At 44.8% G+C, this 15,363-nt stretch overlaps 1 protein-coding gene across 2 annotated transcripts in view; it reads right to left on the bottom strand.

Annotated features, from left to right (window-relative positions):
- Positions 1-1,354: 1,354 nt before the first annotated feature.
- TNFAIP8L3 (TNF alpha induced protein 8 like 3) overlaps positions 1,355-15,363 on the bottom strand; it is a 38,369-nt gene continuing 24,360 nt past the window's right edge. The window contains exons 1-2 of one of the 2 annotated variants that reach the window (XM_060294266.1): positions 3,305-3,347; positions 1,355-2,870 (exon numbers count right to left, since the gene is read on the bottom strand). In XM_060294266.1, the coding sequence (XP_060150249.1) occupies positions 2,308-2,870; positions 3,305-3,320 (579 nt within the window). In that variant the 5' untranslated portion in view covers positions 3,321-3,347 and the 3' untranslated portion in view covers positions 1,355-2,307. Of the gene's footprint in view, positions 2,871-3,304; positions 3,348-15,363 lie in introns of those variants that run through there. The other variant, XM_030842721.3, reaches the window with a different exon arrangement.

Genomic DNA, 15,363 nt, shown 5'->3' with positions numbered 1-15,363 from the left:
TTTGAAATTTGTAAGCTTTTCTGTTGGCCCATGAAACTCAATCATCACATGAATTTACATGCCAGCGGTATATTTGAAAGGCATACACGGGATAGGTGTTGACTTTTTAGAGGCGTGGTGGGTTACTTGTGCCTGGGTAACCCAGGTTCCCTTGGCTACTGTTGATAAGATGGAGACACACCTGGCTGGCCTCGTGGTAGAGCGCCCTTTGGCTGCCTCAGTGGAGAAGCCTAAGGTGGTAGAACGTTTTGGTCCACATCGTCATTGCACCCCATTCCTTCAGTGGCTTGAGGCTCAGAACCTCCCACTGTGCCGTGACCTGTGGAGAGAGGAGAACCTGCAGTCCTCTTTGGCTGGGGATCCTGCCTTCTTCCCTGCTGTGTCTCAGATGGACAGGAGACAGTTCCACCCATTCCTTTGGCAGGGCTGAGTTCTCTGGGTAGGTCCACCTACTTAGTGAAAAAAGAACCTGCTTCTAGAACCATCCATCATACTAGAAAGCGGTCCTTCATCAGACAAGTACACCAACACAGGCATCGAGGAGGACTCTGTATGTGAAAATTCGGCTACGGCTGGGCTGCTTGCTGCCTGGTGGCAGGTGGGCAGGGAGGAGCCTGTCGCCTGTACCTTCCACGGGCACTGCCTAAATGACCAGTGACCTCCCCAGCCCAGATGTGCACAGGGCATCACTGTTCTGTCCTCGGGACTGTGAGAAGGGGCTGGGCCATGTTTGTCAAACATGGAGACAGGGGCTGACGTAACTATTCCCTATTCCCCGCTGGACATCCTTCCTGTGAAGTAATTTTGAATACTGGTAGCTGAAGAACTTAACAGGATACTTTATACTGATGTTGACATGGGAGCCAGTTGGGGCTGAATGGCCACAGCAGGTTCAGTGACCACCTTTTCACACCCTCGCACCAACCATCTCTGCTAGAGAGAGGCCATGGGGTGGGATGAACCATGGGGCTGAGCTAATATAGTATTTTTGCATTATCATCAGATACAGGAGAAGCATAACAGGACAGGAGGTGATGATGGAAGGGCAAATCTCTTAAGGTGGTGTCCTCCAGACAACGTTATAAGGCATTAAATATTTTGTGTGAAAGCAAGGATTTGAGACATTCAGAGAAGGCGGTCACAGTGTCTATGAACTAGCTCCCCACTAACCAGGGGAACAGGCTCCACACTGTACGTTCTACCCCAGGGGCTACTTTCCCTTAGGGTCTGAGTGCAAAGCTCTTACTCTTCATTGTCGTCTTCCTTTCAATCCCATTATTCCTAACACTGTATCTAACTCCAAGGAATTTGATTTTTGAATCACAACTCCAAAACTTCTTATTTGAAGGGTAATTTCAATTTATTAACAAACCAGAGAAAACAGCACAGAATGACTGTGAAAGACCAAGAAAGATGGGTAGGGCTTCATTCTGCCCAACTCTCCTGTGCATGCCAGCATAAACCTTCCCTGTGCCTCCCGGATGGTGCCCCTCAGATGGGGAGAGGCCAGTCCTGCAGGGGCAGGGGGAGCATAGTTCTTCTCTGCTTCTGAATGATGGGTGGGAAACTCTCTCTCCACTCTCCCCCTCCCCACCCCAGAAAGTTTCCCTCTGCAGGACCATAAACCTGCACATCTAAGACCTAAAAAACATAGCTCTTGAAAAATACTTTTCCAATTTGCAGCTATACTTTTTCACACCTTTGGATTCATTTTTATTTTGTTTGAAACAGCACATCTAGAGACAAATTGCAAACCCAGCCCATTAGAAACTATTGTTCTTTTCTCTGCTGCTTGATAGTCTAGATCCAGGTTGATCCCTGCCACATGCCAAAGAGAAACTAGTTAGACCTTTTATTAGTTTTTAAAAGCATGAACATAATCTCATTTGATCCTCACAGCAGCCCTGGGAGGTAGGCAGGTGGGCATGATGGTTCCAGGATCCAGAGGACAAAATTGTAACTGATGGAGCTGGGAACCAAACCCATGTCCTCTGACCCCTGGTCCAGGGCTCCTTCCATTCCACAAGATGAACTGGGCCCACCTAGATGAGTAGGGCAGCTTTTCTGCTTAGAATAGATGAGATGTCCTTTGGGCTTGCAAACAAAGGAGATTTTAAGTACAGACCTCAGCAGAGAGCTTAGGTGATAAACACACCTGAGCTCAATCTAGCATCAACATCAGAGGGATGAACAGGACAGAACACGGGCATCTTTGACAAGGGTTTCTTCTTGTTTTCCTGATTCTCACCTGGAACACGCTGGGTGCTGTAACATGAATGCAGCCAAGTCCAGGAGGAGGGAAGGCATTCAGAGGACTTTCTCGTCTAGCAATTTATTGATTCCTTCACAAATCCTCTTGAGGTTGGGCCTACAGTCTCCATCCAGGCTATAAAGGGTGGAGAGGAACTCCATATCAGCAAAGTGGTTGAAGACATGGTTGATGCGCCCGTGGCTCCGGGGTGTCAGGTGTCTCTGTACCAGTTCATGCACCAGGTCCTGGCACTCATGTAGGAGCTTGGAGAGCACATTTCTATCGAAGGTGTATTCTACCTCATAGAAGCTGACGATTGTCATGGCCGTCTGGTTCAGTTTCTTCCTGAGCTTCTCCACGATAACAACCTCCTCCTGGCTGAACTGGTTGTTCCGGTAGAGGATCCCAATTTTGATTGCCACCTTGATTAAGTCTTTCATGATCTTGTGGGCTTCCTTCTTGTTGTGTGTGTGCTCTTTGGTGACTTTATAGAGCTCATCAAAGATCTCGCTGCTGGTGTCATCAATCAGCATGTTGGCCACAGTTTTACTGGCTATTTTGCTCAGAATCTTCTTCTGGGCTTGAAGGGCAAGGTTCTTTGAACTAAAAACATCAGGACCTATGGTAAGAAAAGAAATAAAAGTTATAGAAATACTGGAACTGTTTATTATGTTTCTACAAGTGAAACATACTAACTTGAACTTACGTTCTTACAGCAAAAATTCATGCCTTCATACCCCACGACTCTTTTATGGAACCCCACCCCCAGCCCGGTTACTCGACTGTGCTTGCCACATGACATGCTTGTTTACCCTCTTGAACCTTTTAAATTGTGCTCTTTCCTCTCTAGACGTGGTCTCCTCATGTCCGGGCCAAATCTCATGCTTTTGACTTACTTCATGCAAAAAGCCTCCTTGACTCTATTTGCTCACGAAGAACTCCCTACAATGATTACTGCCCAGGAAACTATTCAGTTTTGCAAATTTACAGAAGGAAATTATTGCTTAATGATAAGAACGTAGCACCAATGCCAACCCCATTCTTAGGACAGACCTGGGTGGTTGATCATGGTAGTATTTTTTCTTTTCTTTTTTCTTTTTTTTTTTTTTTTGCGGTACGTGGGCCTCTCACTGTTGTGGCCTCTCCCGTTGTGGAGCACAGGCTCTGGACGCGCAGGCTCAGTGGCCGTGGCTCACAGGTCCAGCTGCTCCGCAGCATGTGGGATCTTCCTGGACCAGGGCACGAACCCGTGTCCCGTGCATCGGCAGGCGGACTCTCAACCACTGTGCCACCAGGGAAGCCCCATGGTAGTGTTTTTTGACTGAGTCTCAGAATTCATATTTCATTGAGTCTAAGATGTATTTTTTTTCATGTTTGATGTCTTGGAAATTGGGATGTGTCTTATAGTCACTGTTGCGAGGTGGTAGTTGTGCTGTGGTTGCATTACCTGTGTGTGCATCAGTTTACACAATAGGAGACAGATTTGGAATAAGTCATGAGTACTCTTGTAAGAAATGTTGCTCACCAATGTTCTCGATGGCACACAGAACCACATTTTGTGGGAAACACAGACATCAACAGTTCCAAGCAAAGATGCTTCAGCTGAGTACAGAACTACCCTGAATGTGAGGAAGCTTAGAAAAACCAAAGCCACTTTATTTCCCCGTTACTTTCCACTTTATGAACGAATGAGAACAATATATGTTAAAAGAAATAACACTATGTACAAGTAAGTCTAAAAGGGATCTTTCAATAAGTATAAAATTAAAATTCTAAGCAATAAGAAAGCAACCATTTGCAGTTTAATTGGCAGCATTTTCTTCTTTCTTAAGAGCATAAAAGGCATCTTATAATCGATGGTGTCTTAGATTGGATCGAACACTCCATGAAGTCACCAGTTAGGCTGGAACTGATATTTGACAGTCAGCAGTACGTGTGTGCATCGTTCTTATCTTCCCAAGGACATTCAAGTCGCTGGAGGACAGAGACAACATCTCCTACAGCACTTAGCTCAGTTCTGGGCACAGGGATGGAATGGTGTTTGTTAAGTTAAATGCCAGAATAATACTGCAGAAGAATAAATTTTCCTTTGAGAACTGACGGCTCTAGGATCTCTAGAGTTTTTGTCCAGTGCTCTGTGGCAACATGGAAGTGACAGGCAGCATGGACAGACAGGTGGCCACACATACTAGCTTTTGCAATCCTGTCTGGCCCCTCCCCAACTCATATCCCACCCCCTCTGCCCACCTCAGACCCATCCCCTCAGTGGAATGCTATTAATCCCTGGTGCTTAGGTCTTGCAGACACGGACTCAGTTAACACTTAAACACAATTCAGACATACACCGCAGCACTTCCTCCACCTGCATATCCCCTATGGACTGACTCCCTCCCTCCCAGCCCAGCCTTGCTCCCTCGGCCCTGGGTCTTTCCAGGACAGCTACTTCTGCTAACGGACCTCTTCCAGATGTAAGCTGCAGGGTCATGGCCTTGAGTGGGGTCACTAAAGTGGGATCAGCAGAACTAAAGCAGCAGGCACCACGGGTCTCCCACAGCCCCAGGAAGCTCTCTCCTAAAAGTCTGAGACCATAGACTCTTTAAGCAACTTTGGAGCAAGTGACCCTGATACAGCCAGGATTTTCCCTTCAGCTTCAGTGTGAAGGGAATAAACAGTAATTCTTGACTTTTCCTTACGGTGAGATTTATGCCCTTCCAGAGTTTGAGACAAATAATATTTCTGCCCGGTCTGATCACCTACCATGGTCACCCAGACCTTTGTGTAAATAACCTTTGTTCCAAAAACATCAAATTCCTCCTCCCCAAACAAATATTTACCAGCATTAAGGATGTTTAAAAGATTGTGCTGTATGCTTTGAAATCAGTTCCACAGGAGAAACTTAAAGACTTTGAGCTTTGGCCCTGTCACCAAAATAAGTATATGCCTCCTTAGGTGATTATTTTGATGGGAACAATGGAATCTAGATGGATCTGTTCTGGAATATCAAAAATTGAGTCATTTCTTTGTAGACACAACTCCTAAAAACTGCTTGAGAAGAAGGTATTTGAAGAGGTTCTCTGGAAATGCAGCACACACGCATTTACACAGAAGCAACAGATCAACTGTGTGTCCACTGGAATGTAAGCTCTGTGGGAGCAGGGATTTGTGACCAAGCCCCACTGGACGTCCCAAGCCCAGGGCATTGGTGGCCCACGGCAGCTGTTGTTGAATGAGGAAGCACTGGCTCTGTGCCAGGCACTTCATGGCTTTAACCCTAAGAGCTGGGTGAAGCTGGTGTTTTTAACCAAGGCTTCCCTGCTAGCCGGATTCCAAACCCTGCTCTTTCACCACCAGCATTCCCAGAAGTTTTCTCCAGAGCAGTGGTCATCACACCTTTTGCTGTTACAGCCCCATAAGAATTTTGAAAAGCTAGTACCTCCTTGCACATTTTTTAACTTGACAGCAAGTATTTTTCACCTTATGGTTAAATAGTTAGAATTTCTAAGTAGATTAAATGTCTAGATATTATAAATATTGATACTTTAAAATCAACGTGTTAAATTATTCTTTTAAAAGTGTCCAATGTACATACCACATACCGCAGTGATACAACATCCATTATTGTCCGTTTTAAAATGACAGGAGCAAGCTCTCCTTTAAAAATTAGAGCTGCTGCCATAAATAAGACAAAAAGACAACCCTCAGAATGGGAGAAAATATTTGCAAACGAAGCAACTGACAAAGGATTAATCTCCAAAATTTACAGCAGCTCATGCAGCTCAATGTCAAAAAAACAAACAACCCAATCCAATAATGGGCAGAAAACCTAAATAGACATTTCTCCAAAGAAGATATACAGATTGCCAGCAAACACATGAAAGGATGCTCAACATCACTAATCATTAGAAAAATGCAAATCAAAACTACAATGAGGTATCACCTCACACCGGTCAGAAAGGCCATCATCAAAAAATCTACAAACAATAAATGCTGGAGAGGGTGTGGAGAAAAGGAACCCTCTTGCACTGTTGGTGGGAATGTAAATTGATATGGCCACTATGGAGAACAGTATGGAGGTTCCTTAAAAAACTACAAATAGAACTACCATACGACCCAGCAATCCCACTATTGGGCATACACCCTGAAAAAACCATAATTCAAGAAGAGTCATGTACCACAAGGTTCACTGCAGCTCTATTTACAATAGCCAGGACATGGAAGCAACCTAAGTGTCCATCATCAGATGAATGGATAAAGAAGATGTGGCACATATATACAATGGAATATTACTCAGCCATAAAAGGAAACAAAATTGAGTTATTTGTGGTGAGGTGGATGGACCTAGAGACTCATACAGAGTGAAATTAAGTCAGAAAGAGAAAAACAAATACCATATGCTAACACATATATATGTCATCTAAAAAAAAAGGTTCTGAAGAACCTAGGGGCAGGACAGGAATAAAGACGCAGACGTAGAGAACGGACTTGAGGACATGGGAATGGGTAACGGTAAGCTGGGACGAAGTGAGAGAGTGGTATGGACATATATACACTACCAAATGTAAATAGATAGCTAGTGGGAAGCAGCCACATAGCACAGGGAGATCAGCTCGGCGCTTTGTGTCCATCTAGAGGGGTGGGATAGGGAGGGTGGGAGGGAGATGCAAGAGGGAGGGGATATGGGGATATATGTATATGTATAGCTGATTCACTTTGTTATAAAGCAGAAACTAACACACCATTGTAAAGCAATTATACTCCAATAAAGATGTTAAAAAAAAATTAGAGTTGCTACATTATTCTTTTTTCTCCTTGAAATTGTATCTCTATTCTATGACATTCAGAAACTTTAACTTGATATCTGTTTTTATGCTTGAAAATGTTTTATTTGATCAATCCGTCATAATTCTCTATAACCAAAGGATCCATACATATTGAAATTTAAATTAAAAGACAATTCCAGTGATCAAAATCTCCAGTCCTTAAAAAAATTCCTTCTGGAGTGAGTTATCATTCTGATTATTTTGGGTACAAGTATTAAACTTTTGATAAATACTAAACATAAAAAATAAAGTTTTAATGGAAATGCACCTCCAAATGAGATGGGTAGGGGCAGGTTATGGTGCTTTGATTAAGACAGGCATCACCAACACCAAAGCTTCACATCATCCCTTTGTTTGACCAGGTTTTCCAACCCAGGAAAATGTATTTGTTGCAATAAGATTCCTTATGGGTGGGAACCCCATGACTGAAACAGTGGAAAGAAGGAAAGTTCACCACCCTGTGACCTCAGATTTTTGCTCTGACAGATGAATTTAGAAGAGTATTGCGGCTTCCTTGGTGGCGCAGTGGTTAAGAATCCGCCTGCCAACACAGGGGACACAGCTTCAAGTCCTTGTCTGGGAAGATCCCACATGCCACGGAGCAACTAAGCCCGTGTGCCACAACTACTGAAGCCTGCACGCCTAGAGCGTGTGCCCCACAACAAGAGAAGCCACCGCAATGAGAAGCCCTCGCACCGCAACGAAGAGTAGCCCCTGCTCGCCGCAACTAGAGAAAGCCCACACGCAGCAACGAAGACCCAACGCAGCCAAAAAAAAAAAATTAAATACATTTATATAAGAAAAGAGTATTGAAGTGAGAAAGAGGAATTGGATTTATAAATCAGTTCCCCCAAAACTCTCCTCATCTGCTCATCGCATGGAAAGTCTCTGGTCTCTCCGTGGTGCGCACACCAGTTTGAGTCCTGCTCTTTTGTAAGAGCAGCAGCATTCCATGAGATGTTAAGTGGTGTTCTTTGGGGGATGGGGGTGGGGGAGGGGAGTAAAGAGGTTTTTTTTTTTTTTAAAGGTTATACTCCATTTATAATTATAAAATATTGGCTATATTCCCCATGTTGTACAATATATCCTTGTAGCTTATTCTTTGCATAATAGTTTGTACCTCTGAATTCTCTACCCCTATCTTGCCCCTCTCTTCCCTCTCCCCACTGGTAACCATTAGTCTGTTTTCTGTATCTGTGAGTCTGCTTCTTTTTTGTTATATTCACTAGTTTGTTGCTGTATGTTTTAGATTCCACATGAGTGATGTCATACAGTATTTGCCTTTCCCTGACCGACTCATTTCACTTCTCATAGTACTCTCTGAATAAAGTTTCTTGATCAAATAAGTTTGGAAAACACTGGGTTAAGCAACATTAAACAGAATCTTGTAAGACTTTAAAAATATTTCTTTAATTGATTAGGGTGTTTTATCAACTGTCAGAGAGGCGTGGGTATGGTAGGCAGAATCATGGCCCCCAAAGATGTCCACATCCTAGTCCTGGAACCTGTGCGTGTGTTACCTCATCTGGTAAAAGAGACTTTGCAGACATGACTAAAGTTAAGGATTTGGGGATGGAGAAATCACCCTGGATTAGCCAGTGAGCCTGATGCAATCACAGGGGTCTTTATCAGTGAAAGAGGGAGAGAGAGTCAGAAAAGGAGATGTGGTGATGGGAGGAGAGGATCGAAGGGATGTAAAATGGCTGGCTTCAAAGATGGAGGAGGGAACCACCAGCCAAGGAACGTAGGCAGCCTCTAGAAGCTGAAAAAGGCAAGGGAACAGATTACCCCTAGAGCCTTCAGAAAAAATGCAGCCCTGCTGACACAATGAGTTTCAGACCTGTATAACTCATTTAGGATGTCTGACCTCCAAAGCTGTGAGATGATAAATTTATGTTGTTTTAAATCACTGAGTTTGTGGTAATTTGTTACAGTAGCTCTAGGAAACTACTTCAGGTGAGTAGAGTGTGGTAAAGCATTTCTCAGTTTTATCTGGTCAGGAAACTCTGGTTTATTCGTTGTTGTTTTTTTGTTTTTTGGCGCACTGCAAGGCGTGCGGGATCTTAGTTCCCCGACCAGGGATTGAACCTGTGCCCCCTGCAGTGGGAGCACTGGACCGTCAGGGAAGTCCCAGAAAACTGTGTTTTTTGAGTAGAGTTACCAACTGCCCTGATTTGCCAGGATTGAGGGGTTTCCTGCATGGTAGACTTTCAGGGCTAAAACTGGAAAAGTCCAGGCAACTTGGGACAAGTTGGTCACCCTATTCCTGAGCCACTAGTGATACATATTATCATTGACCTAAAAAATGAAGAACAGGGAAGTAACAAAGGAAAAATTCCAGAGGGAGGAAGATGATACATACCTAATATTGAAGATCCTATCATCTCAGCAGGGTAAGCTGTATACTCTTGTTGCCACACTTATTTTTTGCGGTACATGGGCCTCTCACCGTTGTGGCTTCTCCTGTTGCAGAGCACAGGCTCCGGACGCACAGGCTCAGCGGCCATGGCTCACGGGCCTAGCCACTCCATGGCATGTGGGATCCTCCCGGACCAGGGCACGAACCCGCATCCCCTGCATCGGCAGGCGGACTCTCAACCACTGCGCCACCAGGGAAGCCCCCTTCTCTACTTTTAAATTCTAGAGTCAATCTGAACTTTTTTTGGGGGGGTCTCTTTTGGGCCAAGGTTTCTTTTGTCCCTTGGTTGCTCTGCAATTATTGAGCATTTACTATTTGTTCAACTCTGTAAGAAGTGCTATGGGGGACGTCCTCCCCACCCCCAATATTTAATTGGGTGCTACTCTGAATATTGTCCTGCAGGGAGGAGAGATATAGACAAATGAAACAAAATACTTAAATATGTGAAACAGCCCAAATTGGCATGAGTGAGAACAGCTGGGGGAAGCTCTATGGGCTCTGAAGGTAGACTTCAATGTGGATAGGTGGGGATGGCTACAATATCAGGAAGTGGTTTCTAAAGTTATCCAAACAGGCCAGCAATTTTCCCCCAATCACAAAGGCCTTGGGTGGTTTCCCTCATATGTTCTCAGCTATTTCTCTTGTAAAAGAACATGTTATTTACCTACAAAGGGACTTGAGGTACAAGCTTCTATGGTGTGGGCTCAGGAGGGTCACAGGTATCAAATCTCTGAAGCCCAACAATCAAGAGGCTAGAGCAGAGGAATTACAGATCATCAAATTATAAGGGAAGCTTTAACAAAAAACAACAAGCAAGTAGATTCCCACACTTACTCCAGACTGTCAGTATTAAAATCTTTAGGAGTAAGGCCAGTAATCACAAGCTCTCTAACATTCAGCATGATTCTGACATGCTGAAGGTAGGGCCCACTGATCACGGCATGCCCCAATGTGTATCTTACAGAATACTAGTCCCATCAGATGTTCCAGGGGAGAAAGTTTTGTGGTGAGCTAAATGAGTTTGTAGATGACTACCCATTGTGGCTGGCTTTTCATGGTGCGCCATACCAGGTAGCTTATTAAAGGCTCTGAGAGGTCCTGTAGTAAAGATACCTGTATAGTTTTGTTATTTATTTGATGAAATAACATCAAGACACCAATCTGGTCAACTCTGACAACTCCCAGGGGGAGGGCTGGAGAGCCAGTACTGTTTCCAACACGCACACACGATTTAAGGGAGAGTGTGTGCACTGAGGGAGAGCTGGGTGGGGCAGACTTTTTGTAGATGGAAATCTTGGGCTTGTTTCCTTCCATCCATCCTTCTGTCTCCACCTTTTGCAGTTTTGCAGAGGGACCATGTTGGTGACCCATCAGGGAGAAACACTAGGGGCTGAGAGGAAGAGTGTGAGCTTTGGAAGCCAAAGTCAGGAGTGCAGTTGGGATACCTGGGGAAACAGGCCTAACTGGCATGCACATGTTTGTTTGTGGGAAACACCGGGAAGATCTAGGATAGGTCGTGGCAAAAACTATTCTTTTTTTCTTGCATACAAGCCTTAAGAAGGCTCTTTTAGCCAGCAATGATTCTCTTAACCATTTTTGAACAAAAGTTCCCATTTCCCAGCCATGAAAAGTAAGGGATTGTTTACAGTAGCTTAGAATCTCTGAGAATGGAAATAAAAATGTGATTATGCAGCTATTATTATGCAGCTCACCTAACTAGCACAAGGAGAGGAGACTGAGGAAGCTGCAAAGTTCATCCTTGTAGGAAAAAACAGGGGCTTCCTTAAACCAAATCTGATGGAGGAGCTCAGATGAAAGGATTATGGAGTCAGTGCTCTGAGAATAAGCACCCTTGGAACATTACAAGGAAAGAAAAAGTACCAGAACTATGTTGGGAAAATGGCGTGACAATGGGAGTGAACTAGTTTGAAGAGAGAAAGCAAAAGATAATTTAAGTGGGCCCTTCACTGCATGGAAAAATGCTGGGGCTAGTCTGAGCTGAGCTTCTATAAATGATGTTCAGCTGTAGCACAGGTGATGTTTCCACGTTTCTAGAAAACACTAAGCTCTCCCGGATGGTGAAATGCCAAGCTGGTGGTGATAAACAGCAGGAAGATCTTATCAAGTCAAGGGTGAGTGGGCAGAAAAGAGGCAGATGAACTTCAGCATGGTAAGGGCAAAGTAATACATTCCAGGAAATATAAATGATAGTTATGAAAGATGACAGGCTCTCAGCTGTCAGTTACAGCCCAGAGAGGAGCTTTGAGCATCAAGCCAGGATGGATTGTGGCAGAGAGGGGCTAGGGGACAGACTCAGCTCTTCTCTCCTTACTCTCAGGACTTGGTAACTTCTCTACCTCTGGTTAAGGAGTGTGTGGAAAACTAGCATATGAGGATGGATAGCTGTTTCAAAATTATAAAGTTATCTGTAATAGCACTCACACAATATCACTTCACTTCTGTAAACGGCTTAGGATAATGGCAAGGAAGAGAGTTAGCTAAAAATGTTAAGTAGAAGTTAGGGGTGGAGATGGTACCCTGAGAAAAACAATCTGTGGTGCTTAATAAGCACCATCTGTCAAAGTCGAAGGTCCAGAGTACAAGGAAGGTGGGAGGGGAGTCTCCGGGGCATGGGGAGGGGAAGGCCTGGGCAAAGGGTGATTTGTGGTAGTCCAAGTTTCTGGCACTCAATCACTTACACTTAACTGTTGGAAATAAAGTTCAAGCAAGCTTCCTTGAGACGGAGCAGCCTTACAAACTACTTTGAATGTGAACTTTCACAATGAGCACCTATCCTTCTGCTCACCTGCACAGGCACCCAGAAAAGCTGATTGGGCCAGTCATGTCCCTTAAGCTCCATCCTTCACAGCCAATAAGGGGCCAGGAGCCGGGGGAGAGTAATACCCTCCCCCCTCCCTTCCTGCTTCATGGTGGGTTCTCTGGATGAATGATAAGGAAGAGGTTGGCTCTGGGGGTGAGGTGGTCTGCAGGATGGGATATCCATGACAAGGATACAACACCTTCTAGAGAAGACATTGCCTCTGCTTAAGTTCTAGGTCCCTATGTAGCTATGGGGACAAAACTATTAAGGAACCTTAAGTAGTTTTTTGAAATGTAAACCTAACACTGTTACAGTTTCCAGAAAGACTAACTGAGGTGTTGCATCCCCAGTGGAGTCAAACTGGAGAACATTTTCCTTTGTATACTGCCGGAGTATTAAAGAAAAAAGATGGCACTGGAGGAGGTACAATGAAGTGAAATGGTCAAGGGATGGTAGGATCTTTGAGTTAGAGACAAGCAAAATCTTGATCCTTCCCTCCCCCCACAGAAAATGATCAATGCTTGGCAGCTCATGAAAAATGCCTTTTAGGTCTAATCCCTGTCATACTTGAATGAGATGGCATTTTCTAGGCTTAAGAAAGGTACTTTGGGATAATTTAAAAGGCATCACAGTAAAACTTAGATGACCTAGGAGGGATGGGAAATAGACTTTTCTGACTGGGGGTTAATCCAGCACACCCTTGAGGCTTTCTTAGGTTTGGTCTCTTCCCCACCCTCCAAGAGAGCCTTGAGGACATGTCCCTTGGGCTCACCCCTGATGCTGAGAAGACCTGAGGTCCCCAGATTTCCACTGCCTGCAATAAGAAGCAAGCAGCTTGTGGGTCCTGTGAGTGGGTCACTGTGACTTGAAGGGCAGCAGCTTCCACCAGGCACTCTGAGGGCGTGTGCAAAATGAAAACATTAGAACCTTTATTTCTGTTTCCTTGTTTTCTAATGAGATGGGTTAAGCTTTACTAATATTTAACATTCAGGCTAACCTTGGGACCCACTGGTGTGTGGCATTCTAAGGAAAGAGGGGAAGATCCCCGTTTCCCGGGGATGGGGGAGTATTTTAGTGTGTCTCTCTCATTTGTTTGTTGCCTTTCAGCAGTTTTGATTTTTTTTGGCATATGTTTGCGTGTGCTTGGTTAAACAGACTCACTGATTATATTATTTAGTTCTAACTAAACTAACCCTTATGAAATGGACCAATGATTTCAAAAGATTCCTGCAAGAAACAAAACTGAGGCCTGAAGACAATACACTAATCATGCCAGCACAAGTAAATGGCAAGAACATGGCAGAGCTGACAATTATCCTCCTCATCGTAAGAGCTTTTCTGCAGCTAAATTATAAGGTAAAAGTACTGATCTAGTCAGATCAAACAAGAAATGGGCTATAAAAATTTCAAAAATTCTAATAAGATGATTTGAAATATGGACTTTACACACTTTTACTTGCTTTGAGATATTCCCCAAGGCAGTAGGAAGCCACAGCAATTAGCAAGACAGACATATTGTGATTTTGATCTTAGCTTGTCCTGTGGGTGACGGGGAGAGGCAATAAGGAACAGACTGTGTGACTTTAGGGGAGAGGGATGCGTCAGGGGTGATGCTGAGTGCTGCTTCTAGCTTGGGAGATGTGGGGTGGGGAACATTAGGCAGCACCAACTGAAACAGGCATCTGGGAGCATGTGTGGGGAAGATGACTTCAGTCCTGAGTACGCTGAGTTCGAGGGGTTCCGGGGGGGCATCTAGGTAGAGATGGTCACATGAGCCTGTACAGTAGGCACCTCCAACTCAACATGTTCTACCCCGAGCTCCCCATTTCCCCATTCAAACCATGTCCCTATCCATCAAGCAATTGATGGTGAAAAGACCTAGTTTCCCTAAATAATTAGCCAATTAAAGACGCAGATGTAGAGGATGGACTTGAGGACACGGGGAGGGGGAAGGGTAAGCTGGGATGAAGTGAGAGAGTGGCATGGACATATATACACTACCAAATGTAAAATAGCTAGCTAGAGGGAAGCAGCTAGCTAGAGGGAGATCAGCTTGGTGATTTGTGACCACCTAGAGGGATGGGATAGGTAGGGTGGGAGGGAGACACAAGAGGGAGGAGATAGGGGGATATATGTATATGTATAGCTGATTCACTTTGTTATACAGCAGAAACAAACATACCATTGTAAAGCAATTATACTCCAATAAAGATGTTAAAAAATAAAAAGATCCCGAGGGATAAACAGGTTATTCCTTTAAAATGCAAATTCCTACTTCAGTGGTTAAAATGTACTCTCTGTTCAAAGCTTGCTGGGGATCAAGTTAGTCAATCACACGATAGCCCTCCTAGGGCTTCTCTCTCCCCTTCGTGGCCCACCACCAAATCGCCCCTCCTTCCCCACCAAGAAAATGGATTCTTTTAAAATGAGGATAGGAAGTGAGAGGCAGGCTTGGGTACAGTAGGATTGGGGTGGAGAGTGGAAGGAGGAAGGACTGAATTGCTAGAGACAGCCAAATGCAGGGGAGGGGTGTTGAATTAGCCAGTCTTCACCACTTTGCATTCCCCTTCATGTGGCCAGTCGTCCTGCCTCTAGCTCGGGCTTGGGTGCCCCTGAAATCTTGCCTTTGGGTCAGGCCTGGGAACAGGCACAGAGTTTTGCTTTGCCCTGGGTGGCTGCTCAGTCCTAGAGATTCATTCATCCAGCAGTCAGGAGTGAGGATTTGAGTGTTTTGGGGGGACCAGATATGATGAAATTTCCTAGCTAATACTGGATGTTTTAGGGTGCTGAGAAAGGACATGCAATAGTAGACAAAACAGGGTGTTTCTTTTTTTTTTTTTTTTTTTTGCGGTACGCGGGCCTCTCACTGTTGTGGCCTCTCCCGTTGCGGAGCATAGGCTCCGGACGCGCAGGCTCAGCGGCCATGGCTCACGGGCCCAGCCACTCCGCGGCATGTGGGATCTTCCCGGACTGGGGCACGAACCCGCGTCCCCTGCATCGGCAGGCGGACTCTCAACCACTGCGCCACCAGGTAAGCCCCAGGGTGTTTCTT

The sequence above is a fragment of the Globicephala melas genome, chromosome 2 (genome assembly GCF_963455315.2).
Source record: "Globicephala melas chromosome 2, mGloMel1.2, whole genome shotgun sequence".
In the NCBI taxonomy this organism is placed as follows: Eukaryota; Metazoa; Chordata; class Mammalia; order Artiodactyla; family Delphinidae; genus Globicephala; species Globicephala melas.
The sequence above is the reverse complement of the archived record's forward strand: the minus strand, read 5'-3'. Positions and strand labels throughout refer to the sequence as shown.